At 42.0% G+C, this 24,001-nt stretch overlaps 1 protein-coding gene across 1 annotated transcript; it reads left to right on the top strand.

Annotated features, from left to right (window-relative positions):
* Positions 1 to 2,602: 2,602 nt before the first annotated feature.
* FGF2 (fibroblast growth factor 2) lies at positions 2,603 to 23,945 on the top strand. The gene is made up of 3 exons (XM_060246819.1): positions 2,603 to 2,940; positions 22,528 to 22,631; positions 23,689 to 23,945. Exons 1-3 carry the CDS (start codon positions 2,754 to 2,756, stop codon positions 23,872 to 23,874), a joined length of 477 nt encoding a protein of 158 aa, XP_060102802.1. The 5' UTR covers positions 2,603 to 2,753; the 3' UTR covers positions 23,875 to 23,945.
* Positions 23,946 to 24,001: the final 56 nt, after the last annotated feature.

Genomic DNA, 24,001 nt, shown 5'->3' with positions numbered 1-24,001 from the left:
TGCTACTTTTAAATATAACTAAATTATGATTATTAATTCCACATACTTAATACTGTGTTTTGGCCACAAGCTAATAAAACATATCTTTGAATATTATCTTCTCTTCCTTCCTTGATTGGACTGGTCTTCCTCTTTGCATCTGAAGTTAACATGCAACTCAATATTTATTGTACCCAGGACTTTTTTTCTTGGGGGAACGCAGCAGAATGGAGTTCTGGAACCCCTTTGTGGAAACAAAATTCTCAAAAAATGTTTAAAAGTTCAGAAGGGGCACTCGCGTCTTTCTCCTTCATTTCCCTCTTGAGAGTTCCAGCACCTCTTTTTCTAGAAAAAAAGTCCTGCCTGTATCTGTTGCTATGAGTCAAGCTGTCTCTGTTCTTGGCTACCACATTCAATGGCCCCTTTATTTTTTGTCATGCCTAAGCAGGGCTTTTTTTTTTTTAGCAGGAACACACACGAATGCAGTTTCAGCTGCCTTTGTGTTCAGGGGGTGTGGTCTAATATGCAAATGAGTTCCTGCTGGTTTTTTCTACAAAAAAGCCCTGTGTGAAACAATGGTGATGTCAGGGGTGTGCTCTAATATGCAAAGAGTTCCTGCTGGGCTTTTTCTACAAACAAAGCCCTGTGCTTAAGTATTTTAGGGTTGGCAGGTTGAAAAATAACTGGAAGACTGTGGGGGTGAATCTAGGAGACGGCGGGTTTTGGGGAGGGGAGGGGCCTCAGCATGGTACAATGCCATAGAGTCCACCCTTCAAAGCAACCATTTTCTCCAGGGGAGCTGATCTCTGCAGATCAGTTGTGAAAGCAGATCTCCAGGCCCTGCCTGGAGGCTGACAACCCTAATTGAGTATTTCAACTCTCTGGTTCAAACCTGCAGAAATTATGATTTTGTCAGTCAGGACCAGCAACTGCTTCTCAGTATTCTTAGCCAGATCCATGACATGATGGACAGTATTGTGAATATTGCAATACTAAGTTTGTTTTATTGATAACATCTCTTAAAAGGACAAAACATTATCATTTATATTGTCATATTTGGTGGTGTATATATTTTTGAATGTTAAATGCAAGACAGGTTGCCTTTCTTACCCAGAAAGTATTGCTAGTTTGGCAGATATTTAATTTTGATATAGAGAACTTTTACTATGCTGTAGCAATTCCTATGCCAGTAAAGGCAACACCAAGATGAGCCTTAGATAAATCAGGGCAATCCATTTGCATTTCACTTTAAAAGTTGAGTTGTGGAGGCTTTAGTTATTTATCCAAAATCTTTAAGGGGATGCAGCCATTAGATTCCATCTACATTACTATACTAACTAGAGGCAATATGTGGTATTTCCTTTAGTAAGGTATTTGCTGGTTATAATTGAGGGTTTTTTTTTAAATTAATAGTTAAAATTTATAATTAAGAGGGTTTTTTTAAAGTTTGCTTTACACCCAGATGACAGTTCCAAAACAATGTTACAGGGAATAACCTCTAGTAGAAACAGCAGAAAATGGAACTCAGGACATTTCTAGGGTCTTTCTGGATTACGTTTTTAGTATAGTATGGTTTTAGTATTTATTTTTTAGAACTACCTTTGTTTTTAAAACAGAAGATACATGATAGCTGAGCATTTAGCACTGCCCTTCTGTTTTTCACATTTGCAAAGGTTGAAAAGCACTTGAAGTGGCATATGTGAATTCACTCCTAGTAGTATTACCTAAAGTAACAGCTCAAAAGCACAGCCATTTGGTCAAACTTTTTTTTAATCAAGCTGACACAGTACTGAATAGCTAGGTATATTAATACCTGACTATAACATTATGGAAGGGCCTCAGCATGGTACAGTGCCATCAAGCCCACCCTTCAAAGCAGCCTTTTTCTCCAGGAGAGCTGATCTTTGCCAGCCGGAGATCAGTTGTAAAAGCAGGAGATCCCCAGGCCCCACCTGGAGGCTGGCAACCGCCATCTGTATCCCGTTTTGCTTGCTTCAGTTTGCAGGAGCGGTTTGTTTTCTGCAGGCACCTGCTTTCGGCTTGTTTCGCCAGAATTGCGTGCATCTTGCATTTTTGGGAGCCGGCCAGGCCCGCTTTTGGGGCATAGGCGCTCGAGATGACGCACGCGCCTCTTGTGGCACCCCCCACGCTGACCCGACAGCCAAACTTTGGACTTGCCCAGACAGGAAAACGAGGACAGTGTTCGAAGTCGGCCCCGGGTGAAGCAGCGGTTGCGTCGTGCAAGTGCTGGGCAGGCTAGGGTTACACGGAGGGCGGCGGAGGAGGGCTCCTCTTTGCCCCTCCATCCCAGTTCCATTTCCCAGCAGTAGCAACCGCCTCCCTCCGTCGTCGTGCCGGGCGGCAGGCGGAGAACCGGCCCAGCAGAGGCGCGAAGCAGGGGCAGCCGGAGAGGGAAAGCGACAAAAACGAGCGCCGCTTCAGGGGGTGCGTGGAGGGGGCGCGCGAGGAGCGGCCGATCTCTTCCCTCCTCCCCCACCCGCCCCCCGGCGTCGGACTAGACGGCAGCCCCTTCGGAGCCCGGCGCCCTCGGCTGCCAACTGCGCAGCTCCATAAACTCCCGCCAGGGAGAGGGGCGCCTTCTCATCCCGGCCCTCTCGGCGGCGGGCGGGCGGGCGTCGAGGCTGGGAGGCAGAGGGGGGAGCCGGACGGAGGCGAGGCTGGGGGGCCGCGGTCGAGGCAGAGCCGGCCGGCGAGGGGGAGGAGTGGCGGGCGGCCGTGCCAGGCCACCTCGAGGGGAGCCCTCGGCAGCAGGGATGGCGGCGGGAAGCATCACCACCCTCCCCGCCTTGCCCGGCGACGGCGGAGGCAGCGGCGACGGCGCCTTCCCGCCGGGACACTTCAAGGACCCCAAGCGGCTGTACTGCAAGAACGGAGGCTTCTTCCTGAGGATCAACCCCGACGGCAGAGTGGACGGAGTCCGAGAGAACAGCGACCCGCATAGTGAGTGCCCGCCCGCCCCCGCCTTCGCCCCCTTTCCGAGTAGCCAGGCCAATGGCCCGCCTTCCTCGCCGCCCAGCCCAATAAGGAATCCCCACCCCTGCAGAGCACAGGGGGGTTTCCCTCAAGTTACCTTTGAGCCCCGTGCAAATAACCGTGGTAAACATTCCTAAAAGACCCCCCTCTTTTTGAGCTTTGTGAATCGTTTCCCTCCCTTTTCGCTGAAATCTATATTGGAGTTCTGTGCTCTCTCGCCCCCCCCCCCCGCCCTCAAACACCCGGTGGCCGCAAGTCCTACAGCTAGTCCATACCCCACTGGTTATCACCCCTGTCCATACCTCACTGGTTACCCTTCGCTGCCGCATTTATTCCATCTCACCACATTGGGTGCCCTAACACTCATTTTCTACCTTTTGCCTGGATTGACAGATGCCGGACTTGCTTCCCTTCATCTGTAAGAAGTGACTTCATGCGGAATCATCTTTCAAACATAGTATCATTTCTCAGATAGTAAATGCGTTAATTGGTTCAACTTTTGGCCCTGTCTGTACCTCTTAAGACTGTGAGATCTTCAGTTCTACTCTTTTCTGGATAATTCTTTCTGCTACTTGCCATTCTACTAAGTCATCCTGCATAGCACCTATTAGCCCTCATTCTGAGCTCTCTGCACTATCCTCAAGAAACCGAATGCTGAGTCCATATTTAATGTGCATTGTATGCATTACCTCCCTTGCAACCATTTCTCTAGAATGTCATATGCCCCATGCACAGTGCACCATAATTTATTGCCTTGACATAAAATCCCATTCTTCCTATTATCAAGCTCTGCCCCACTAAGTCACCTTTATGTCCACTAACTCCAGGGATAACCCCTCACATTTGTATCACGTCACCCAGCATCCACTTTATCCAGCTTTGCTTCTTCTTGCCAGACAGAAGAATTATGCAACCACCTTTCCAGGGCCTCATTCCCTCAGTGAGCATTTATGTATCCCTATTGTCATCTTCATCCACAGCCAACCACCTCAGTTCCTCTTTGTGTCTTATTTGTTGCTCAATTATTGTGTCACCTTTCTTGCATCCACTTGTCCTCCATTTCTGCCCCTCACATTGGTGTGATTTCATGACAGAATTGCTCTTGCTCAGTTTAAGTATCTAATGTCCAACATCCATATTTCTCTAGCCACTGTATTTTATATTTTTCTTAGCAAATGCAGCTGCTACTTTTGCCTTTTATTCAGTGTAACATCATCAACATTGCCACTGCTGCGCTGGTTCCAGCACTGTCCCTTTCTTATAGTTCTCTAGTATTTTCTGCCAATTATAATACCAATAACAAGAGTAATAGTAATGTTTTTAGGCCAATGTTTTTATATTGATATATATTGTTTTAGTTGTTTTTATTATTATGAATTGTGAACTGCCCTGAGCCTGCTTTGGCAGGTAGAGTGGGATATAAATCCAATAAACTATAAACTACTTCTGCAGTGCTTTTCTAGATATGTGGTTAATGAAGAGAGCAATACATCTAAAGCAGAATATGTTTCAGTCATCCTAATGTCTCTCAGTGACTAGGGCAGCAGTCATTTCCCCAACAATCCTCCTGTCTTTCTATCTGAAGTTCTATTTGTGGCTCTTGACAGTTTAAGATTCATCCACTAGTATTACATCCTTATATTGAGGCTTGTTGGTTGGGTATATGGCTTTTTCTTTATGTATGAAAGGATCTGTGGTCTAATTTTGGGCAAGCTCAAAAAACTGGGGAAAGAGAGGGTGAACCTATGCAAATAAACACAAGGGTTCTTTTTAGAACTATTTTTTCTTTAATTTTAATAGATTACTAAAAATGCTTTCTTTAATTTCAAAAGTCATTTAATTGGAATTTTCATTATCACTGAATATTGATCTATTCATATATTGTGTTTTAAAATATAACACTTATTAGGTATACTTGGTATTCTAGAGGGCTGAAATTGCCATTAGTGATTTTTTTACTAGCACACTATTATAGAGTTCTAATTAGATTAGCTAAATAACATACTGTATCCTGAAATGCACCATTTACAAAATGGTTTGAATACAGAATCCTGTAATTTGAGAGCTCCTAGTAGATTTAAGTACAGCACATCGAACATTTTACTGCATTAATGTTCCATATACCTTAATGTTTTCATATCTGAAACTAATTTAATAGTATATATATTGTAGAGGAAAGATACTTACAGACCTATAGCAAGAAAAATGTATTATTTATTTGCTTGCCACTCAGCTCCTTTTAAGGGATTCCCTGGTCTTTCCAAACACATTGGATGATGGTTGCATATAAAGCAAAACAAAGTTGAATGTGGACCAGTGCAGGGAGAAACCAGGTAGTTCTTTTTAGAACTATTTTTTCTTTAATTTTAATAGATTACTAAAAATGCTTTTGTTACTTTGCTCATGTATGCACTTTGTAAGTTATCTCTCTGACTATAATGTTTGAAAGACTTATAGTTACCTCTCTTTTAGAGTTAGAGCTAAACATGATAGCTTTCATCTGGTATTCTCATCCTACCATTGTCTTAGCTGTAAGAAAATGCACACTCCTTCTGACATTATTTTTATTTCAACACTGGAAAAATTTGTGGATGCATTCCCATGAGCAAAAATTGTAATGTTAGAAGATTCCTTAACAGCTATAAGAAACAGACACCTAGGCTAAAATGGTTTATGGGAGAGATTAAAACTGAATCTATGTTTAACCATATGGCCAAATGTTTAAAAGCTCTGTGCACAGACTAGTTCTAAAATAATCAGGCTGATTACATACCCTAATATGGACTAGGAGTCTTAATTTATTCAGTCCCCCCCCCCCCCATATTACTTGCTTAATGTTACAAACCATAACATTTGCATCTACTTAATCTGCTTTAGGCAGTCATGTTTGAGAATACAGGAAAATATTTGTATATTTTGGAATCCGTGAACTGATCATTTATTTATAATCTTGTCACCTACAAAATCTAGTAACTTTAGGTAATGGAAACACATTAGAGGCAAAAACTATGTTGAAACTATCTTCTGTTGCTTGGTTCTTAGAAGAGATTTGCTTAGTTATAACTTGCAACATTTCGAGTGTATTACATATACTGAAAGTAGGAATTCATCCAAAAATCCCCTTTGCAAGTTCTTATTCCTGCAATTTCTCCTAAACACGTTGACAAATTACTTTATCCTCTTGGCTTTTGTTTTTGGCAAGCTAAGGTAATGTGAAAAACAAATGGGACATTATAAATAGTGACAATTGTAACTCTGCACCTTTTAAATCCTTATTATCTCCCCTACACAGAGCAGTTTCAAAAAATAGCACTGCTCTGTGATTGGCCAGAGAACACTGTTTACTTGGATACCCAATCTTTTTGGGACTTGGGGGTTTTATAGGGGAGAGTTCCCTGTGGGCTCCCTGCAGTTTTGGGGGCTCTCCCTCAACCCCCCTGCCCCCCAGTAGCCTCTAATTATGCCCTATGTTGCCATTGATTTCAATGGCCCATAGGGTATAATGGTGGGATAGGGGCACCCTCTTTGGGTGCCCCTGGAATGGGACCCCCTGGCCAAATCTTTTTGGGACTTGGAGGGTTTGTAGGGGAGAGTCTCTTGAAGGTCCCCTGAAAATTTGGGGGCTCTCCCTCAAACCCCCTCCCCTCCAGGTGGCTTCCAATATACCCTATTTTGCCATTGATTTCAATGGCCATAGGGTATAATGGGGCCGTATATTTGGAAATAGCCGCGCATCTACCGTATATGTGGCTATTCCGAGTACGGTAATAGGAAATACACGGTATTCTGTATCTTTTTGGCCCCGTGTATTTCTGAATCCGTGTAATTCCGTGGGTTTTTTTTTGCACACCCCTAGCCATTATCAGGCCTTTTCTCATCTTTGTCTTATTCTGTCTCATGTAGCTTTTATACCCATTTATTTAAAGGTGATATCCATATGTGTTCTGTATAGTGTTTAATCCAGTAGTGCTAAATAAATAGTAAAAGGATGTCTTTGCATCCTTTGATACTTTAAATTTCACATGCCTGTAGCCAAAGTTTTGATTGGGGTACTTATGCACTCAGCATGCTACTTCTGTAATCAATTAACTATGGGAGAATATCTTCTTCCATGCTGTTTCTGTCTCAGTCTCCTGTACAATTTTATTTTTCAGTTTCAGAATATCTTCTGGCCTCCTGTGCCATTTCTTCTCAATATCTTAAAGCTGTCATGACTGTATTTAGACTTCTGAATCTCATAAGCATACCACATAATATTTCATTTACTAATTAAATTATATTATTCATGTTTTTAAAGGAGTAAAGTAATAGATATTACTTTAAAATAAAGAAAGTATTGCATTTTTTCCACATTCCCAAACATGTTCAGACCCCTTCCATTCCTCTCCAGTCCTGTTTTCCCCCCTATGGCTTCAAAGTTTCCGACATTTTACATCCATAATTCTGACTTTGGTGTAATCATCAGTAGTGGTGTAATTATTATTTGCTTTTTGATATAGGGAATTACTTAAGGAAATATTTAGTAGAAAGAAGAGATAGTTATTAAAAATGCCACATGCAATTTTAAATCATTGCTTTAAATTAATTTCTTCATTTTTAATTACTGAAGAGTAATCACAGAAGCCGCTTTATATTATATATAATATATATATAAATTATATAATAATTATATAATATATATAATATATATAAATTAAAATATATTACTACTAAAATGCATATCTGTACAAACTAGAACCATAGTTCAAGAACCTGTGATTATGCAGATCATCACATGCACTGTAGAATTATATCCACAAGCCAAATTTCTGGTTTCTCTATCCATGATAGAGAAATAGGATCCATGATGTTCTGGATCCTATTGGCTATGGCAACTTGCTGGTCTTCCAGTAGGATATTCACAATGATAAACTCAGTAATAAATTCAATACATGATGTATTGTGTCATTTATAATGCATTGCCTCAGACGTTAGAGATCAGTAAAGCAGCCTTTAACACAGTGCAATTGTAAACAGAGTTACACATTTTTAAGGGCCAACTAGACATGTGGGTTTTTAAATAGTTTGGTCATGGGTTCCTCACTGTCACGTTCTCAGGGTGCAGGCAGGAGGGAGTCTAAACCCGGTCTGAAGTCAAAGTTCAGGAAGTCAATCAGGAGCTGAGTCACCACAGCAAAATCACAAACCAGAAGCAGAAGTCAGTGTCCAAAGCCAAAGGGTCAGGGTGCCAAGGAATTCAAACCGGTCAGGAACTGGAATCAGGAAGGAGCTTGGATGCAAGCCAGGGAATCGACTTTTTGCTTCCACGAGGTTGCCAAGTTTCTGGCGTGAGTTATATGGAAGCCTCAATCAGCCTGCTCCCTGGGTGGCCGTAGTTCTCCTAGTATTCAGGGCTAAGAGATTGGAAGCATTGGCATGCTGCATGTCTGCATTCTGCCAGTGTTTGGTGAAGATGGCTGCGCATTCTTGAGATGGGAGGGGGAGAGCTTGGAGGAGACTGATTGTCAACAGCCGGTGCAGGTGCCTGGAATGTGGGGAGAGTGATTGATGGGCCAGCTGTTGGTTCTTCCTGGTCTGTTAACCCTTTCAGCTCCCCCTCCTCAGGGCTCATGACACGCACAGCCACACAACAGCTGTGGGGAATGGCTGTTAAAAATAAAGGAAAGCCCATTTTGGGTTGTATTACCACCATGGGGGTGCTTCCCACATACCCCCAGCCATTCTCTTGCTGAAATAGCTTGGGGTGGGGGGAGTTATCTCCCTGGTTTTGTTGTTCTACTTGCACAGAATACTCCACATAGAGCCTTGAGAATAATTTATTTTTAAGGAAGGTGCCATGGGATTTGTGAAATACTTTAGTTCTGTGTGATAAATATATATGATGACTAGTATTCTGGTTGGGTTTACCAAGTCCAAGGCACCCAGTTTTGTAGGATTTGTGAGTTAGGAAGAAGGTATTCTGCCATTGTGCTGTGGTAATGGGAAAAGCTGTGCCCATCAAGACTTGCCTTGCAGCATGGGAGTTACAGGCAGTTAAAAGTTGTGAGCTGGTTGAAGTTTGAGTACTACAGATTCTATATAGGAAGAAGAATATCTGAATTCCGCAGCCACTTAGGAAAGCACTTAAGGAACCATGTCTTGAACCATAAGAAAAGGAAGGACACACAGCGTTTTAATAAATAAATAAATAAAAGTGCACTATAAACCTACATTTATAACTCAATGCATGAGTAATTTTTGATCGTGTATGCCTTCTAAATAAGGTTGTTTGCACTAGTCTTTGCATCTGAGTAATACATACTCAACAAATAGACTTAATAGTTTAACTAGTAATTTGGTGCTCTCATTTGGGCTGTGAATTCAGTCTTATAACAAATTTTCTGCATTCCTACCTTAACAGTAGTAGTTTATACAGAAGCAAGATACCATTAAGTGATCACCCTTCGGGATTGGGACCCACATGTATAACAAGGTGCTCCATGTACAAAGAACATAACTTGATTCCCCCCCCCCCCATCCAACTGGGACTATAATTCTTACTGTTGGATTGGAACTATTTGCACAGTGTTGAAGTCATTATTGGTGCTGTCCGGTTTGATAGTGCTGATTACCTGTTTAGGGAAAGTTTTCTGTTTTCTTAGAGAAAATTGGGTGCCTTGTCAACATTATGTGACTTCAGAATGTTTAACATATCCTAATTTTTATACTGCTGTTAACAGTGTAGAGTACGCACTTTTCTTTTCTTTTTTAGTGTTTCAAGTTTTTTTTATTGAGTTTAGATAAAAGGGAAAGGGGAAAAGAGGGGAAAATACCAGAAAAGAATAAAGTATACACACTACAGTTATTTCTACTAAAGAAAGAGCTACAAGACTCATTATATTTGCAAGCCACCATATTTTAACCAAATATTACCATTAAATTCTACAAGCAATTTGTGACCTGGAGTACTCACTTTTCTTGAAGCCTTTGGACAGGAGTGGAGATAAGAGGAATAGTGTTCTGTGGTTTAAATCCTATTGTTGGACTGTGTTCAGAAGGTAATGGTAATAGATTCTGAATCTGTAGCCTGTGATTTGGCTTGTGACATTGTGCACTATCACCCTTGGTTTTTAATAGCTATGTAATGCCATCGAACTTGATTTTCTAGAACTTTGGATTTGATATTGTTAATGTGTTGATTCCCCACTCCTCCAAATGCAACTGCTGGAGTGACTTTGGATCAATTATAACTCTGTCAGAAGCTGTTCTGGAAAGAGCAGTTTCTGTCAGAGCTCTCAGCCCCACCTACCTCACAAGATTCCTGTTGTGGGGAGGGGAATGGTAAGCTGCTCTGAGACTCTTTCAGGTAGTGAAGGGTGGGATATAAATCCAATCTTCTCTTCTTCTATATAAAGAGAGACAGCTGCTTCTGGAGGCTTAGCCTCCAGAAGCTGCTGTCTCTGTTTTTAGGCTTGTGTATGTTTGCTGTGGTCAAGCTGAAACTGAATCCAAATAAAAAAGAGCTGATGTGGTTGGTAAACCTGATCTAGAGAGAACTGTGTTACCAACTTTTGATGGAGTCAGTCTGTCATTGACTGATTCACATAAAAGTTTGGGAAATCAGGTTAGTATGGTAACTAAAAATGTTTATAAATAGTGTTTGTTGTTGTTGTTGTTCAGTCACGCAGTCAAGTCCGACTCTTTGTGAGCCCATGGACAAAGTCATGCCAGGCCCTCCTGTCTTCCACTATCCTCTGAAGTCTGCTCATATTCGTGTTTGTTACATTAGTAACGCTGTCCAGCCATCTCATTTTTTGCCGTTCCCTTCTTCTTTTGCCTTCTGTCTTTCCCAGCATCAGGATCTTCTCCAGTGAGTGCTCCCTTCTCATTTGGTGGCCAAAGTATTTGAGCTTCAGCATCTGACCTTCCAAGAAACCGTCTGGGTTGATTTCCCTTAGGACTGATAGTATTTAGCTGCAACTAAAAGCAGCTCAGTTGTTGTCTGGAGCTAGCCACTTTGCACAAATTACACCTATCTTGAGATATTTGCATTGACTGTATGTTTGTTTCTGAATACAAAATGCTGGATTTCTCTTTTAAATCTCTTCATGATTCATGACCAAAATACTTAAAAGGTCATCTCTCCCAGTTGAATATGTGCAGCAGCTCTGTTCATTCAGTTTCTCACAGAAATTCCTTTACACAGACAAGTCAGAACTTGCCATTACCTGATCTTGGGCTTTCCTCCGCAGGGACAGAATTTTAAGGTAATTAACAAAGTCCTGCACAGAGTTGCAGCTAAGTCCACTGCTATCAGTGGGCTTATATAACGGTGTAATTCTGTTCATGGATTCACTGCAAATTGATTGGCTTTTGAGATTGATGCTGTTCTAAGTAGAGACTTCATATTGGCTCCAAAGCTCCTACAAGAAGCTAGTATCTCCATAATATCTAACAGTCATCTGTTTGGGGAGTTTAGTGAGAGTTCTCTTCTTACTGAAGATGTTGATGCTTCCTGCTTTTTCATATTCTGTGCAATTTTTTCTGTGTAATGATAATATAGTATTTAAGAGTCTATACCAGGCCAAATTACAGCTCGGGAGCCACATGAGGCTCTTTCACACATATTGTTTGGTACCTGGAGGTCAAGGAGGAACTTAATGCAGGCTTACTTTCAAGTAAACTTGTTTAGCAGTGGGACTTCAGTTAGCCTCTGATCGCTGACCCGTAGGTAGGTGACTATTTCTGCCATGTGTGAAGTGGGGAAGGAGGAAGAAATAGGCAGATTTGCAAGCTCTTCTCTTCCATCACAGAGGACGCCCAGAGACCTAGAGCAGGGAAAGAGAGTGCAAGAGCCAAGGGAGCCACTGAAAGAAGGGATGGAATTAAAGATGGTGCAGGGTTCCCCCTTCATTTCATAGCTCTTGTAGGAGGTGTATTTACTAATCTTGGTGGCAAGGCAAAGCGAGATGCAAAAGAGGTCAGTGATTTATATGGTACATGTATGTTTCCTTTTCCCGCTGGTGCAAAAAATTAACTCCCTAACCTTTCCTATGCTGATCTTATGGGGACTGTTATTCCCAGCTTTTGTTTTTTAAAAAAGTCTCCTTCTAGCATGGTTGTGTTGTAAAGGGCATACATATATATTTTATCTTTCTGTGCAAAAAAAGTATTAAGAGTTTTGATGTGTATGATATTTGTTCATGCCTTGCAGCTCTTAAACATCTGATGTTTATTCTGTGTGGCTGTTATGTTAAGCAAGTTTGACTGTCCCTGGTCTATGCTGTCTCCAGCTCTTTCTCTCAAAGTCTATTGCCCCTTGCTCAGTCTTAGTCAAATTCATGTAACATTTTTTTTCCCTTTGTCATAAGCTGGTTTAAGTTTCTTCAAAGGTATATTTGTATAGGTTTTGTATAGTCCACACTATGTTTTGGGAGTTTGTTGCAGTCACAGTCCATTTGGGGCTACTGTCTCTCCAGAGCCTCCACTCCAAATTAACTGAGATGGCAGCAAATGCAACTGTCTAAGTTGGGTCATTGCTAACCCCCTTACAAAGTGAGCTAGGGAAATGGTGTGTGTGTATGCTGACTTCTTCCTATGCTAACCCCCCCTCCACTCTAGCCTAATGATATTCTAATGATTGATTGTTTTTGTGCTCTACTTCATAACACTTGAAAGTGCAGGAGCAACATTTAACTAAAATGGATTTGGTCCAGTAACTTCACCATAGCATATGTCATGCAGGGGCCTCATGAAAGAATTTTCCTCAGAGGGCCTCTGCAACTATGTTGGAGATGGGCCTTGAGCTTTTGGCTTGGAATTGGCTTTTCCATAGTAGAAACGGTAGTAATGCTAGCTATTGATCCAAAGACGTGCAGGCTGGGCTTTTTTTCAGCGAGTACACAGACTGTCTTCTTGTAAACTGAAATAGAAGTGTTTTGCTAATCATTTTCTTAGCTAAAATAAATTTGCTGCATACTAGAAAGACCGACTTTGTATGATCTCTGCTCCTTTTTTCAAGGGATGACACTTCTTTGGTTTATTTTCTTGCTTTATCAGGATCATGCAATGTTCTAAGCAAATGTGAAATTGTAGAAAGTGTTGTACAGTTTTTGTGAGGTAATATTATAAATGAAATTAGTACACTTAAAAAGCTAGTGAGAAGTCGGAGTTTACTGCTGAACTTTGATTGCTGCTTTTATATGGAAACCAATTAAGAATGGGAATATTGTTGCAAAAGGATCTTAACAGGTGGAATGGGAGAAGAGAAAAATGACTTAACTAGCTGTGCTGGATTCTGATGTTAATGCTTAGTAAAGAAAGAAACCTACCATTGATACTTAATGGAGACTATGTGTGGGAAAATGTGGTGCTTGCCAATTCCTCTCCCCACCACACAAGTTTTGAGCAATAGAAAGGAATAAGCTAAACTGAAAGACAAAGGGTGAGATCACACAAGAGATTTGGCATATCCTTGCTCTGAAAAAGCCAGTTCTCTTTGATCTGTGCCACAACAATCACATAGTCCCTGCCCTGCTGCTGGGAGAGGCATGGGCTGCATATGCGCAAGAGGAGCATTCAGACTGCTCATGCACATGCCGGGTAGGTGCGGGGTGGATGCAGTGCACACCCAGCTGTTCAGAAAGCCAGGATATGTGCCCTGCATATGTTTTAGAGGTTTGCTACTGGGAAGTTCCTGGTAGCTATTTAATCCGGTCCCAGCCTGTCCTCAGATGAGGTAGGTAGGGGTGGGACTCAAGGGGCAGATGTGCATGCGCATAAAATCTAGAGGGGAGGCGTGGCTAGGTTGGGCTAAATCTCTTGTGTGATCGCTCCCAAAAACTGCATAGGAGGCATCTGTCAAATCTCATATTTTTAAAAAATACAGTGTACATTTTGACACATGATTATTTCCTCTCCTCTGGAAACTGGAGAAGAATGGAAAGAAACTCAGTATAACTGTCACAGCACTTTCTGGTTCTTAGCCCAGAAAGTGAGAGTTTCTTCCAACACAATGGACATAATTGATTAACCAGGTGTTCTGAGAATGCTATGTGTGCTGATGGCATTTGCCAAATTTTGAAAACCCTAGAGATACTTTTTTTCCCCTTATCTAAGTACTTTTTTTTTCTAGGAAAATTAAAATATCCTCATATAGTATAGGAGACAATGCCAAATGTAAACCCCCCAAAATATTCCAAATGCTTGGTCGGGGATATGCTCATACTAGAAGCCTGATATGAAGCTGTTTGTGAAGGAAAATACATGTCAAAGATATGTCAGACATGTTTGGGGTTTTTTTCTGTTTGAAGAGACACTGTGATTGATAACAAGTGGTTCTGTTTGTCACAACTATGGTGCCCTTCTCTATAAGCCGAATGTCTCCTTTGGTCTCAGGTGTTTTCTCCTTTCTCACAGTATTTATGTTCTTCTGTGGTGCTCACTGGGATTCTTGTGTTGGTTTCTCCCAATTTTTTGGGTGGACTCTATGTACTGGCTGCATTGTCTAACCTACAGGGTTCTTAAACCTGTTTTTGGACAACTCCACAGTCTTCCGTATCTCCAGACCATTCTTCAAAGACAGGTCAGCTTCCCTCAGTAATCTCTGTCATAGTCATGTGTCCTGGATTCTACACATTATTCTATCTCTTTTCTTGGAGTCTTTAATACTTCCAGTTGTAGTGGGCCACAACAGTCTTTAAATCTGCTCAGTACTCTTTCATTCCTTCACACATTGCTTGATCTTGGGTTTAAAAAGAAAATTGCAAGTACTTCTTCATTTTTTCTGGGTTTGCAATTAGTATCAAAATAACCCATTATTGTAGGCAGGTTATGTTTGAGAGAGCCCTGTGGCACAGAGTGGTAAAGCAGCAGTACTGCAGTACTGTGGTCTGAACTCTCTGCTCATGACCTGAGTTTGATTCTGGCGGAAGCTGGATTCAGGTAGCCGGCCCAAGGTTGACTCTGCATTCCATCCTTCCAAGGTCGGTAAAATGAGTACCCAGCTTGCTGGGGTGGGGGGAAGTGTAAAAGACTGGGGAAGGCAACGGCAAAGCACCCCGTAAAAAGTCTGTTGTGAAAACGTTGTGAAAGCAACGTCACCCCAGAGTCAGAAACGACTGGTGCTTGCACAGGGGACCTTTCCTTTCCTCACACTGTGAAGAACCAATTGTTCCACTAAACAACCCTACTTTTTTAAAGTATGGGGAAAAATCCTTATCATGGTGGTGTTGCGACAATCTTTTCTGGGTGTCTGGAAAGAAAGATATGCCTTCTTTTTTAATGAAATACCATCTTTGCCCTCTTCCTCTGCATTTTCACAGTGAATGACCCTGGTGTTACTGCTCACACAAACAAAACTAAACAGTTTTTTTTAGGTTGGGTGGAGACAGCAACAAGACAACAATGTCTGTACACAGGTGCAATCTGCATCTGGTGTAAAAGGGAAACCACCTCTAAAAAAAGTGAAAAACCAAATTATTGTAACCACATGGAATCTCTTTCGCAAATGTGAATTCCCTATGAGGAAAGTCTGACGAGTCCGGGGGTGGGGGGGAGTGGACGGTCTGAAGCCACCAGGTACATTAAACCTTCAAGCCCCAAACGTAGCCCAGGCATAGAGGACCTAGAAAGCAGAATGTATACATGAACACTGCAATGGCAATAAAGAGGAACCTGTGAAAATTAACTTGGTTTTATATTTAATTAGAGAATGGAGAGATAAATGAAACACTGTATATAAACACTCCTCAAACACAGTAAAAGGTAAAGGTAGTCCCCTGTGCAAGCACCAGTCATTTTCCACTCTGGGGTGACATCGCATCATGATGTTTTCACGGCAGACTTTTTACGGGGTGGTTTGCCAGTGCCTTCCCCAGTCTACACTTTCCCCCCAGCAAGCTGGGTACTCATTTTACCGACCTTGGAAGGATGGAAGGCTGAGACAACATTGAGCTGGCTACCTGAACCCAGCTTCCACCAGGATCGAACTCAGGTTGTGAGCAGAGATTTGGCTCACCTCATAATGGCAAACCACCCTGTAAAAAGTCTGCTGTGAAAACATTGTGAAAGCAACACCACCCCAGAGTCAGAAATGACTGGTGCTTGCACAGGGTTACAAGAAATCAGTGATGGAATTATTTTTGCTGTGACAGCAATAAAATAGTTTTGTGAATAAATTGCTTTCCAGCACAACAAATCTGGGATGAGAGCAGGAACTTTTTATTATGTTGCCTTCCATGCGGAAGCTTCTGAAAGCACTGGCTAAGTTCTTAATACAAATACTTCCTCCAAAATAGAAGGCATGCAAATGTGACCAGAATATTTTCCTCTGAACATCACCTCCAAACATTCAAGCAGCCATAGAAAACTTGTTTGGAACAGACAAGTTGTTGTGCAGTGGCTGCATCTTAATAACTTATGCTGCTTCTTGTATCTCAGCCATAGAAAATAACTCACTTCATAGGAAAGTGATGCTAAGAGGTCTGAGCGGAGAATGAGAAATGTGGAGAGATGCTCTCAAACTAGAACTACTTGTTCCTGTTCACAAATATAGATTATTTTGATAGAAATGGAGGCATTAAAGCTTATATAGTTATGTGCATTATTTGAATTGTAGAAGTGGTCCCTTCTATTATGCATAAATTAAGCATTGCTCAGTTTTGCATTGGTCTATGATAATTATTCTCATTCCTCATTCTATAGTAGCATTGGTCCAGAATAGTATAGTATATGAACACCCACTGTATAGTATATGAACTGTATCGTATATGATCACACACTAGACTTTCTGTAGATAATGGACATTTTAGTGAAATTTACCTGTGTAATAACAATATATAGTCATTTACAGTCATATCTTTATAAATCTTTGCAGTGAGAGTGGTGTAGTGTTGGACTAGGAAGGTGCAGGTTCAGATCTCAAAAGGGTTGTCATAAGGATACAATGGAAGGGGCAGAAGTGTGTACAGCTCCCTGACCTCCTTGGTCGAACAGTGGGATTAAACTGTGATAGAGATTTCCTTACTTTTTCATATAAAGAAATGATTCAAGAAGGGGCTACATAACTTGGACAGCTGTGAATGAACTACCTGATCTTCCTTAGAAAGGGAGTTATACTGAAGAATGCTAACAGCATAGGACTGATCTGCATACCTAGCAAAATAAAGTGGGTGCTGGGTCCCATGCTCTTTAACTTGTTCATAAACGATTTAGAGTTGGGAGTGAGCAGTGAAGCGGCCAAGTTTGCGGATGACACTAAATTGTTCAGGGTGGTGAGAACCAGAGAGGATTGTGAGGAACGCCAAAGGGATCTGTTGAGGCTGGGGGAGTGGGCGTCAACGTGGCAGATGCGGTTCAATGTGGCCAAGTGCAAAGTAATGCACATTGGGGCCAAGAATCCCAGCTACAAATACAAGTTGATGGGGTGTGAACTGGCAGAGACTGACCAAGAGAGAGATCTTGGGGTTGTGGTAGATAACTCACTGAAAATGTCAAGACAGTGTGCGTTTGCAATAAAAAAGGCCAACGCCATGCTGGGAATTATTAGGAAGGGAATTGAAAACAAATCAGCCAGTATCGTAATGCCCCTGTATAAATCGATGGTGCGGTCTCATTTGGAGTACTGTGTGCAGTTCTGGTCGCTGCACCTCAAAAAGGATATTATAGCATTGGAGAAAGTCCAGAGAAGGGCAACTTGAATGATTAAAGCGCTGGAGCACTTTCCCTATGAAGAAAGGTTGAAACGCTTGGAACTCTTTATCTTGGAGAAACGTCGACTGCGGGGTGACATGATAGAGGTTTACAAGATAATGCATGGGATGGAGAAAGTAGAGAAAGAAGTACTTTTCTCCCTTTCTCACAATACAAGAACACGTGGGCATTCGATGAAATTGCTGAGCAGACAGGTTAAAATGGATAAAAGGAAGTACTTCACCCAAAGGGTGATTAACATGTGGAATGCACTGCCACTGGAGGTGGTGGCAGCCATAAGTATAGCCACCTTCAAGAGGGGTTTAGATAAAAATATGGAGCACTGGTCCATCAGTGGCTATTTATAAAATTTTTTGCCACTGTGTGACACAGAGTGTTGGACTGGATGGGCCGTTGGCCTGATCCAACATGGCTTCTCTTATGTTCTTAAAGTGGTAATGAAGTGGCTGAGCAGTTGGCTGTATCACTTCATATCATGATATGACATTTACGAAAGCTTCCCTATATTATTAATTTGGGATAGATTGAAAACCAGCACAACATTCTGATGTGCTATTATCAATTCAATTTAAATTTCAAACCTTGGCATAAAGATGTGCTATTCTTTATTTGCAGGAAGGTTATATGTGGAGGAACATTGAGAATATGGCTACTATTTATGTGGTCTAAAGTTATGTTGCTCATTCTAATACCTGAGAATTTTACTAGTTTATTTTGTTTCATGCACAAGTCAAGGTTATAGCCATACTTCTTAGTGGGATGTAAATAGGATTGCTATGAGACATCCATTATTACTGTTTAAGCATCAAATGGCCAAATGGTGCAATTGCACTTTGCAGATTTAGCAGGCATTTCAAGGAACTGAGACATGCTTTCTGAAAAGTTAAATTTGTACTTCTTTGAACTGAACAATCACTCCTTGTTCCTACAGGACATTAATTGCACTCCCTTTCTACTTCCTAGGATTGTCAGACATGGCAACTGGCAGGAGATGGGGGAGGTGGGTATTTTCCGCAAGGGAGGGGCAGTAGTTGTCAGCTTCATGCTGGTGCATTCAGGTCATGCTGGAAATGACATTGTGTGGGGATGACAATTGCCGCGTCCCTGGTTGGCTGACCAGTTTTTGCCTGTCAACCAGCTGAGTATCGTAAATCAGGGGACAAAATTGCTGGGAGTTTGGTCACCATAAGCAGTCACCTGGCAAGTCTACTCCCACACCCCCTTCGTTACCTTTGCCCCTGCTATTTCTGTTTCCAAGGCTTGCTAAAGTCTTGCTTTGGTAAAATGGTTGGGGCTGTTGGTTCGACCGCAATACAAGCTATAGCCTTAGCTCGACAAAATGGCCAGGCTTATATTGTTTTCAACCAAACTGAAAAACAACTAGGCAGCAGTAGTGCATAGGGAAGCGTCTTAGTGTCCTGTTATGGACAATGTGTTATACTTGCTCAGCAGGTATACTTTCCCAGCCATTTATGTGGCCTCTTGCTCATACAGCCCCAGGATATGGATAGAAGGTTTATAATACATCAGCCTTAGGAAGCTAAGCAATTATGAGACTAGTTATTACATGGATGGAATCCCTTCCTAGGAATCCTGTATACATTGCCTTAAGTGCAAGGATGAAAAGATATAGATGTAATGATGTACAAACATTTGGCCTAACCTATAGTTATTCTTTTGAGCCTGTGTGTATGGCACTTTATGGCATGCTGTTTTGTGCATCCTTTACAAGCAGTGATTTCAACTTGTAGGAAAAATACTGTTTTAACTATTTTGGGCTCATTATAGTGCGGGGTTCTACAGGGTGCAGTTCTGTCCCCCATACTTTTTTCAATCTCTATGTAAAGCCCTTAGGACAAATCCTTTGCTATTTTGGGGTTGGTTGTCATCTATCTCCCAACCATACTCAGCTCTTATATAGCCTTATCCACATCTCCTGATGATGCAGTAGAGGTCCTGAATCATTGCCTGGCCATGGTAGTTAACTGGCTAAAAGTGAACTGATTAAAACTAGACCAGGGGTGGGGAACAGTGGCTCTTCAGATGTTTTTTGCCTACAACTCCCATCAGCCCCAGCCAGCATGACCAATGGCTGGGGCTGATGGAAGTTGTAGGCAAAAAAAAGAACATCTGGAGAGCCACTGCTCCCCACCCCTGAACTAGACCCTTAAAAGACACAGGTGATGCTGGTTGGGAAGGAGGAGCTCTTGAATAACATTGTTCTCTGTACTTTTATGGAGTTCAGCTGATCCTTGCTGACTCAGTTAAAAGCCTTGTTCATACTGGACCCAGCTTCATTACTGGAGAAGCAAGTTAATGCAGCTGCAAAATAAGGTTGTCTACAAACTCAGTCTAGCCCCATATGATGGCCCCTTACATTGATACAGCTGACCTGGCTGCCTGGATCCATGCCATAACATCCAAACTAGGCTATTGTAATGCACTGTACATTGCTCTCCCCTCAAAATCAACCTAGAACTTCCAACAGGTCCAACAGCTTGGCTATTAGTACCCTGAAGGTGACCTGCCAGACTGCGCAGCCTACAGCCAAGCCAAACATGCATGGTCATTGAGCGAGCATTTGGCCAGCTGAAGATGCAATTCCAATACTTCCACTACACAGAGCCATGCAACCCCTGGCAGTGGCAAAGCTGTTTGCAGTTTGCACAGGGCCATGTGAGGCAGGCCCTAATGGGAGTGTGTGCAGGAATGCATCTGGCACCAGAGGCATCCCAGTGGCTGTCCTGGCAGCTGGGGGCCTTTCCTCCCGAGCCTGGCCAGGCAGTGAAGGGCTTGCTGGTGCTCTTCCTGTGATGGCTGTATCCCATCATGTGACTGGGTTGTTCCTCCCTAGCAAGTGCCCCCTTTTGCATGTCATTAACAGTGACAGAGTGGTCTGCCAGCCAGAGCAGAGTGAGCAATGTGGGAATCCTGTGAGTTACAGTCACTGTGGTGAGTTAAAGCCAAGTGGCTTTGCCATTCCAGCCATTCTGTTTTTCATATTGAATAGGATCCCCTGAAAAGGGGAAAGGATGACTGTGAATATAGAGCTAGGAAATTTCATCAGGTGTGAAGGGCAATCCGGCGCAGTTTCTACCAAGATGATGGAGGGGGTTGTTTGTGGAGTGAATCCGTATGTATGGCTGATCCTTCTACAGTTAAGTCCCTCTGCATCGAGCCCATGACAGGTGAATGCTCCTAGTTCTGTAGGCCCTGGGCCCTGGAATGCTAGTGCATCTGTGAAGCCTTATTCCCAAGGGACACTGACCCAGGGGTGTCAAACTCATTTGTTATGAGAGCTGGATCTGACATAAATGAGATCTTATCGGGCCAAGCTATGTCAGGTTGAGCCGTGTGTGTACCTATTTAAGATTAGGTAGCAGAGAGAGAAAGCAATTAGCACTCATTGGACTTAAAGGTGCTTTCTTTGTATTTCTCCCACAGGATCCAGGGAACTGGACAAAGGAAGCTCTGGCTATTTCCTTCCTTCTCCAGGGGGCCAGGAGGGGGAGGAGCCTCAGCCAATATAAAGAACATAAGAACATAAGAGAAGCCATGTTAGATCAGGCCAATGGCCCATCCAGTCCAACATTCTGTGTCACACAGCGGCCAAATATATATATATTGTGTATATATATATATACACACACAAGAAGAGAGGCTTGGCTCAGTAGCTCTGCTGTACAACTGAGAGAGCCTGGGAAAGCAAGTTCTCCCCCCTTCCTCCCCAAGGGAGGAGCCTCAGCCAATGGAGAAAATAGAGACTTTGTTCTGTAGGTCCTGTGCAATCGAGCAAGCCTGGCAAAGCAAGCTGAGAGGGAGAAGGCAGCTAGTTGCTTGGGGACCTGATAGGAGCCCTCTGAGGGCCTGATTTGGCCCCAGGGCCACGTTTGATTCCCCTGGTGTATGCTATCATGGTAGTTCATCTGAGAGGCCAGGATGTGTATCTTACATGGCATCCATCCCAAGTGTTCTGGCCAAACAATATTGACCAGTTGCCTCTGTTAATTGCCATTCTAGCTCCTCCTTTGCATATCCAACTAGTCCCGGGGTGGCTGGGATAATGATGGTCCCAATGAATCTCCATAGGCCTATGCCCTTTGGAATTGATCATATTACCCCTGCTGAGTTGGCGTGCTGTAATGGCATTGGTGTGGTCCTGGTGAGCAGTCCAGCACTCCTTGTGGGACACCTCTGAGATGCTGGGGCCAAATGGTTCCCCCAGAGCTGTGCTGGGAGCAGCCACCAATGGCATTGCCCCTGTGAAACTGTGGCCTCCCCAGATGCTTTTATCCTTTATTTTTATCCTTCCCTTTTTAAAAAGGCAAATTTGGTGAGCCACTACTCATGTATGTGCACTATGTGACTGTGGCTGGGGGAACATAGGCCCATACCGCTGATGCTCTATGCTAGCATAAACTGACTTTACTCTGGCATAATTTGGATTTATGCTGACATTGGGGTCAGTCACCTACTATGTCAATCCCCCACCCAAGGATTGCTCAGTTAATTATATAGGTATATCTCTGTGTTATTATTTTAAATTTAAATGAAGAGTGGAAGCCTGTGCATTCTGTAATACAATAAACTCATTTTTGGGTCCAAAAGTAGAATGTAATTTCAACGAAAGGGTGACTCTTCAGTTTGAATTATATAGGTGAAAAGATTCAGCATGTGTAGTTTGATTTGAGGATAACTTGTTTATTGTACATCTTATTTCTTTTTCCATTTATGGTACATTTGCTTATTTTAAAAATGCTTTATGTTGGCTTCAGCTTAATTTTAACTGATTTGAGAAACAGCTTTTACTTGGCAAACCTTGGGTAATACTTGAAAATTGATGTTCTCTTTCTTTTTGTCTAGTCAAATTGCTACTTCAGGCAGAAGAGAGAGGTGTCGTGTCAATCAAAGGAGTATGTGCAAATCGTTTCCTTGCTATGAATGAAGATGGCAGATTGCTTGCACTGGTAAGAATATACTAACATTTATAAATAAACATTATAACGATTCTATAAAACTTTTAAATTCAGGTTTTGGTACAGGAAAGGTGGTTTCACCACTGTGTGACAGTCACCAAGAAGGCTAATCGTGGTGCTTTTTCTTGACATGAAAGATTTTCATTTACAGGATTGTACATGTGTGTATGCACATGCACATGTGTACACTTGTTGAAATGACTCATACATGATGACAAACCACAGGAACAAGCTTGGACTGAGATATTCCTTCCCACTTCCTCCACTCTGTATATATGGCTTGATAATTAGATATTTCCACTTTTGTGGGAAACCAGTTTGTCATTCAGTTTGAACCACTAACTATAGTTTGGTCTTTTCTCTCCAACTCTTACTGAATGGAGTTTTTTTATGAAGTAGTGTGATGTTTTTATGAATTATTACTTACTGTTTTACTATGTGTTGTGAGCTGCTCTGAGCCCACTTGCAAGGTAGGGCAGGATACAAATAGAATAAACAAAAATAAACTCCAAACTCTATTCTCAACATGGTTTGGAATACTGATTTATTGGAAAGACAGCAAACTATGGTTTGTTATGAAAGTAAGCTGAGAAGAAAGGACCTGTGCAAATCCAAGAAGCCACCAGGCTCGTACCTACAAACCATGGTTTGTAGTTAGGTGTGAAACATTCTTACCAGATGGGAATGTTAGTAAAAAATTTAATCTACAATGGTGGCAAGTTGGTAATCTATAATGATTATATTTGGTTTGTATTATTAAAATAGGTAAAGTACAGAATTACTGCTCACATTACATAAGGTAGAGGGTTTATGATAACAGAAAGTTGACATGTTAAGTATCCTGCTCCTGTTTGAGATTACTTGTATGTTTGCAATGCTTATGTTATGTGGGTTTAATTTAAAGTCACTTATTTTGCTAGGTGGGAAGAATCATCACTTAATTTATAATTACTGTAGATAGGAAGATCTAATTATGACAAGATAGTAGCTGACTGGGAAAAAAACCTCTGTGATTCAACTGACTATGACTGCTCTTTTTTCATTTCAGAAATATGTAACAGATGAATGCTTCTTTTTTGAACGCTTGGAATCTAATAATTACAATACATATCGTTCTCGGAAATACCATGATTGGTATGTTGCACTGAAACGAACTGGGCAGTACAAACCTGGACCAAAGACTGGACGAGGCCAGAAAGCTATCCTTTTCCTTCCCATGTCTGCAAAATGCTGATTACAGTGAGAGAGTCTATAAGGTATGCCACAGCAGTGGTAGACCTCCCCCTTCTCACAAGACAGAATAATGTGACCAAATATTTGTCAGGATTAACTTCATTTTCTGACTGATCTCTGATTATTAC

Source organism: Heteronotia binoei, chromosome 9 (genome assembly GCF_032191835.1).
Source record: "Heteronotia binoei isolate CCM8104 ecotype False Entrance Well chromosome 9, APGP_CSIRO_Hbin_v1, whole genome shotgun sequence".
In the NCBI taxonomy this organism is placed as follows: Eukaryota; Metazoa; Chordata; class Lepidosauria; order Squamata; family Gekkonidae; genus Heteronotia; species Heteronotia binoei.
The sequence above is the reverse complement of the archived record's forward strand: the minus strand, read 5'-3'. Positions and strand labels throughout refer to the sequence as shown.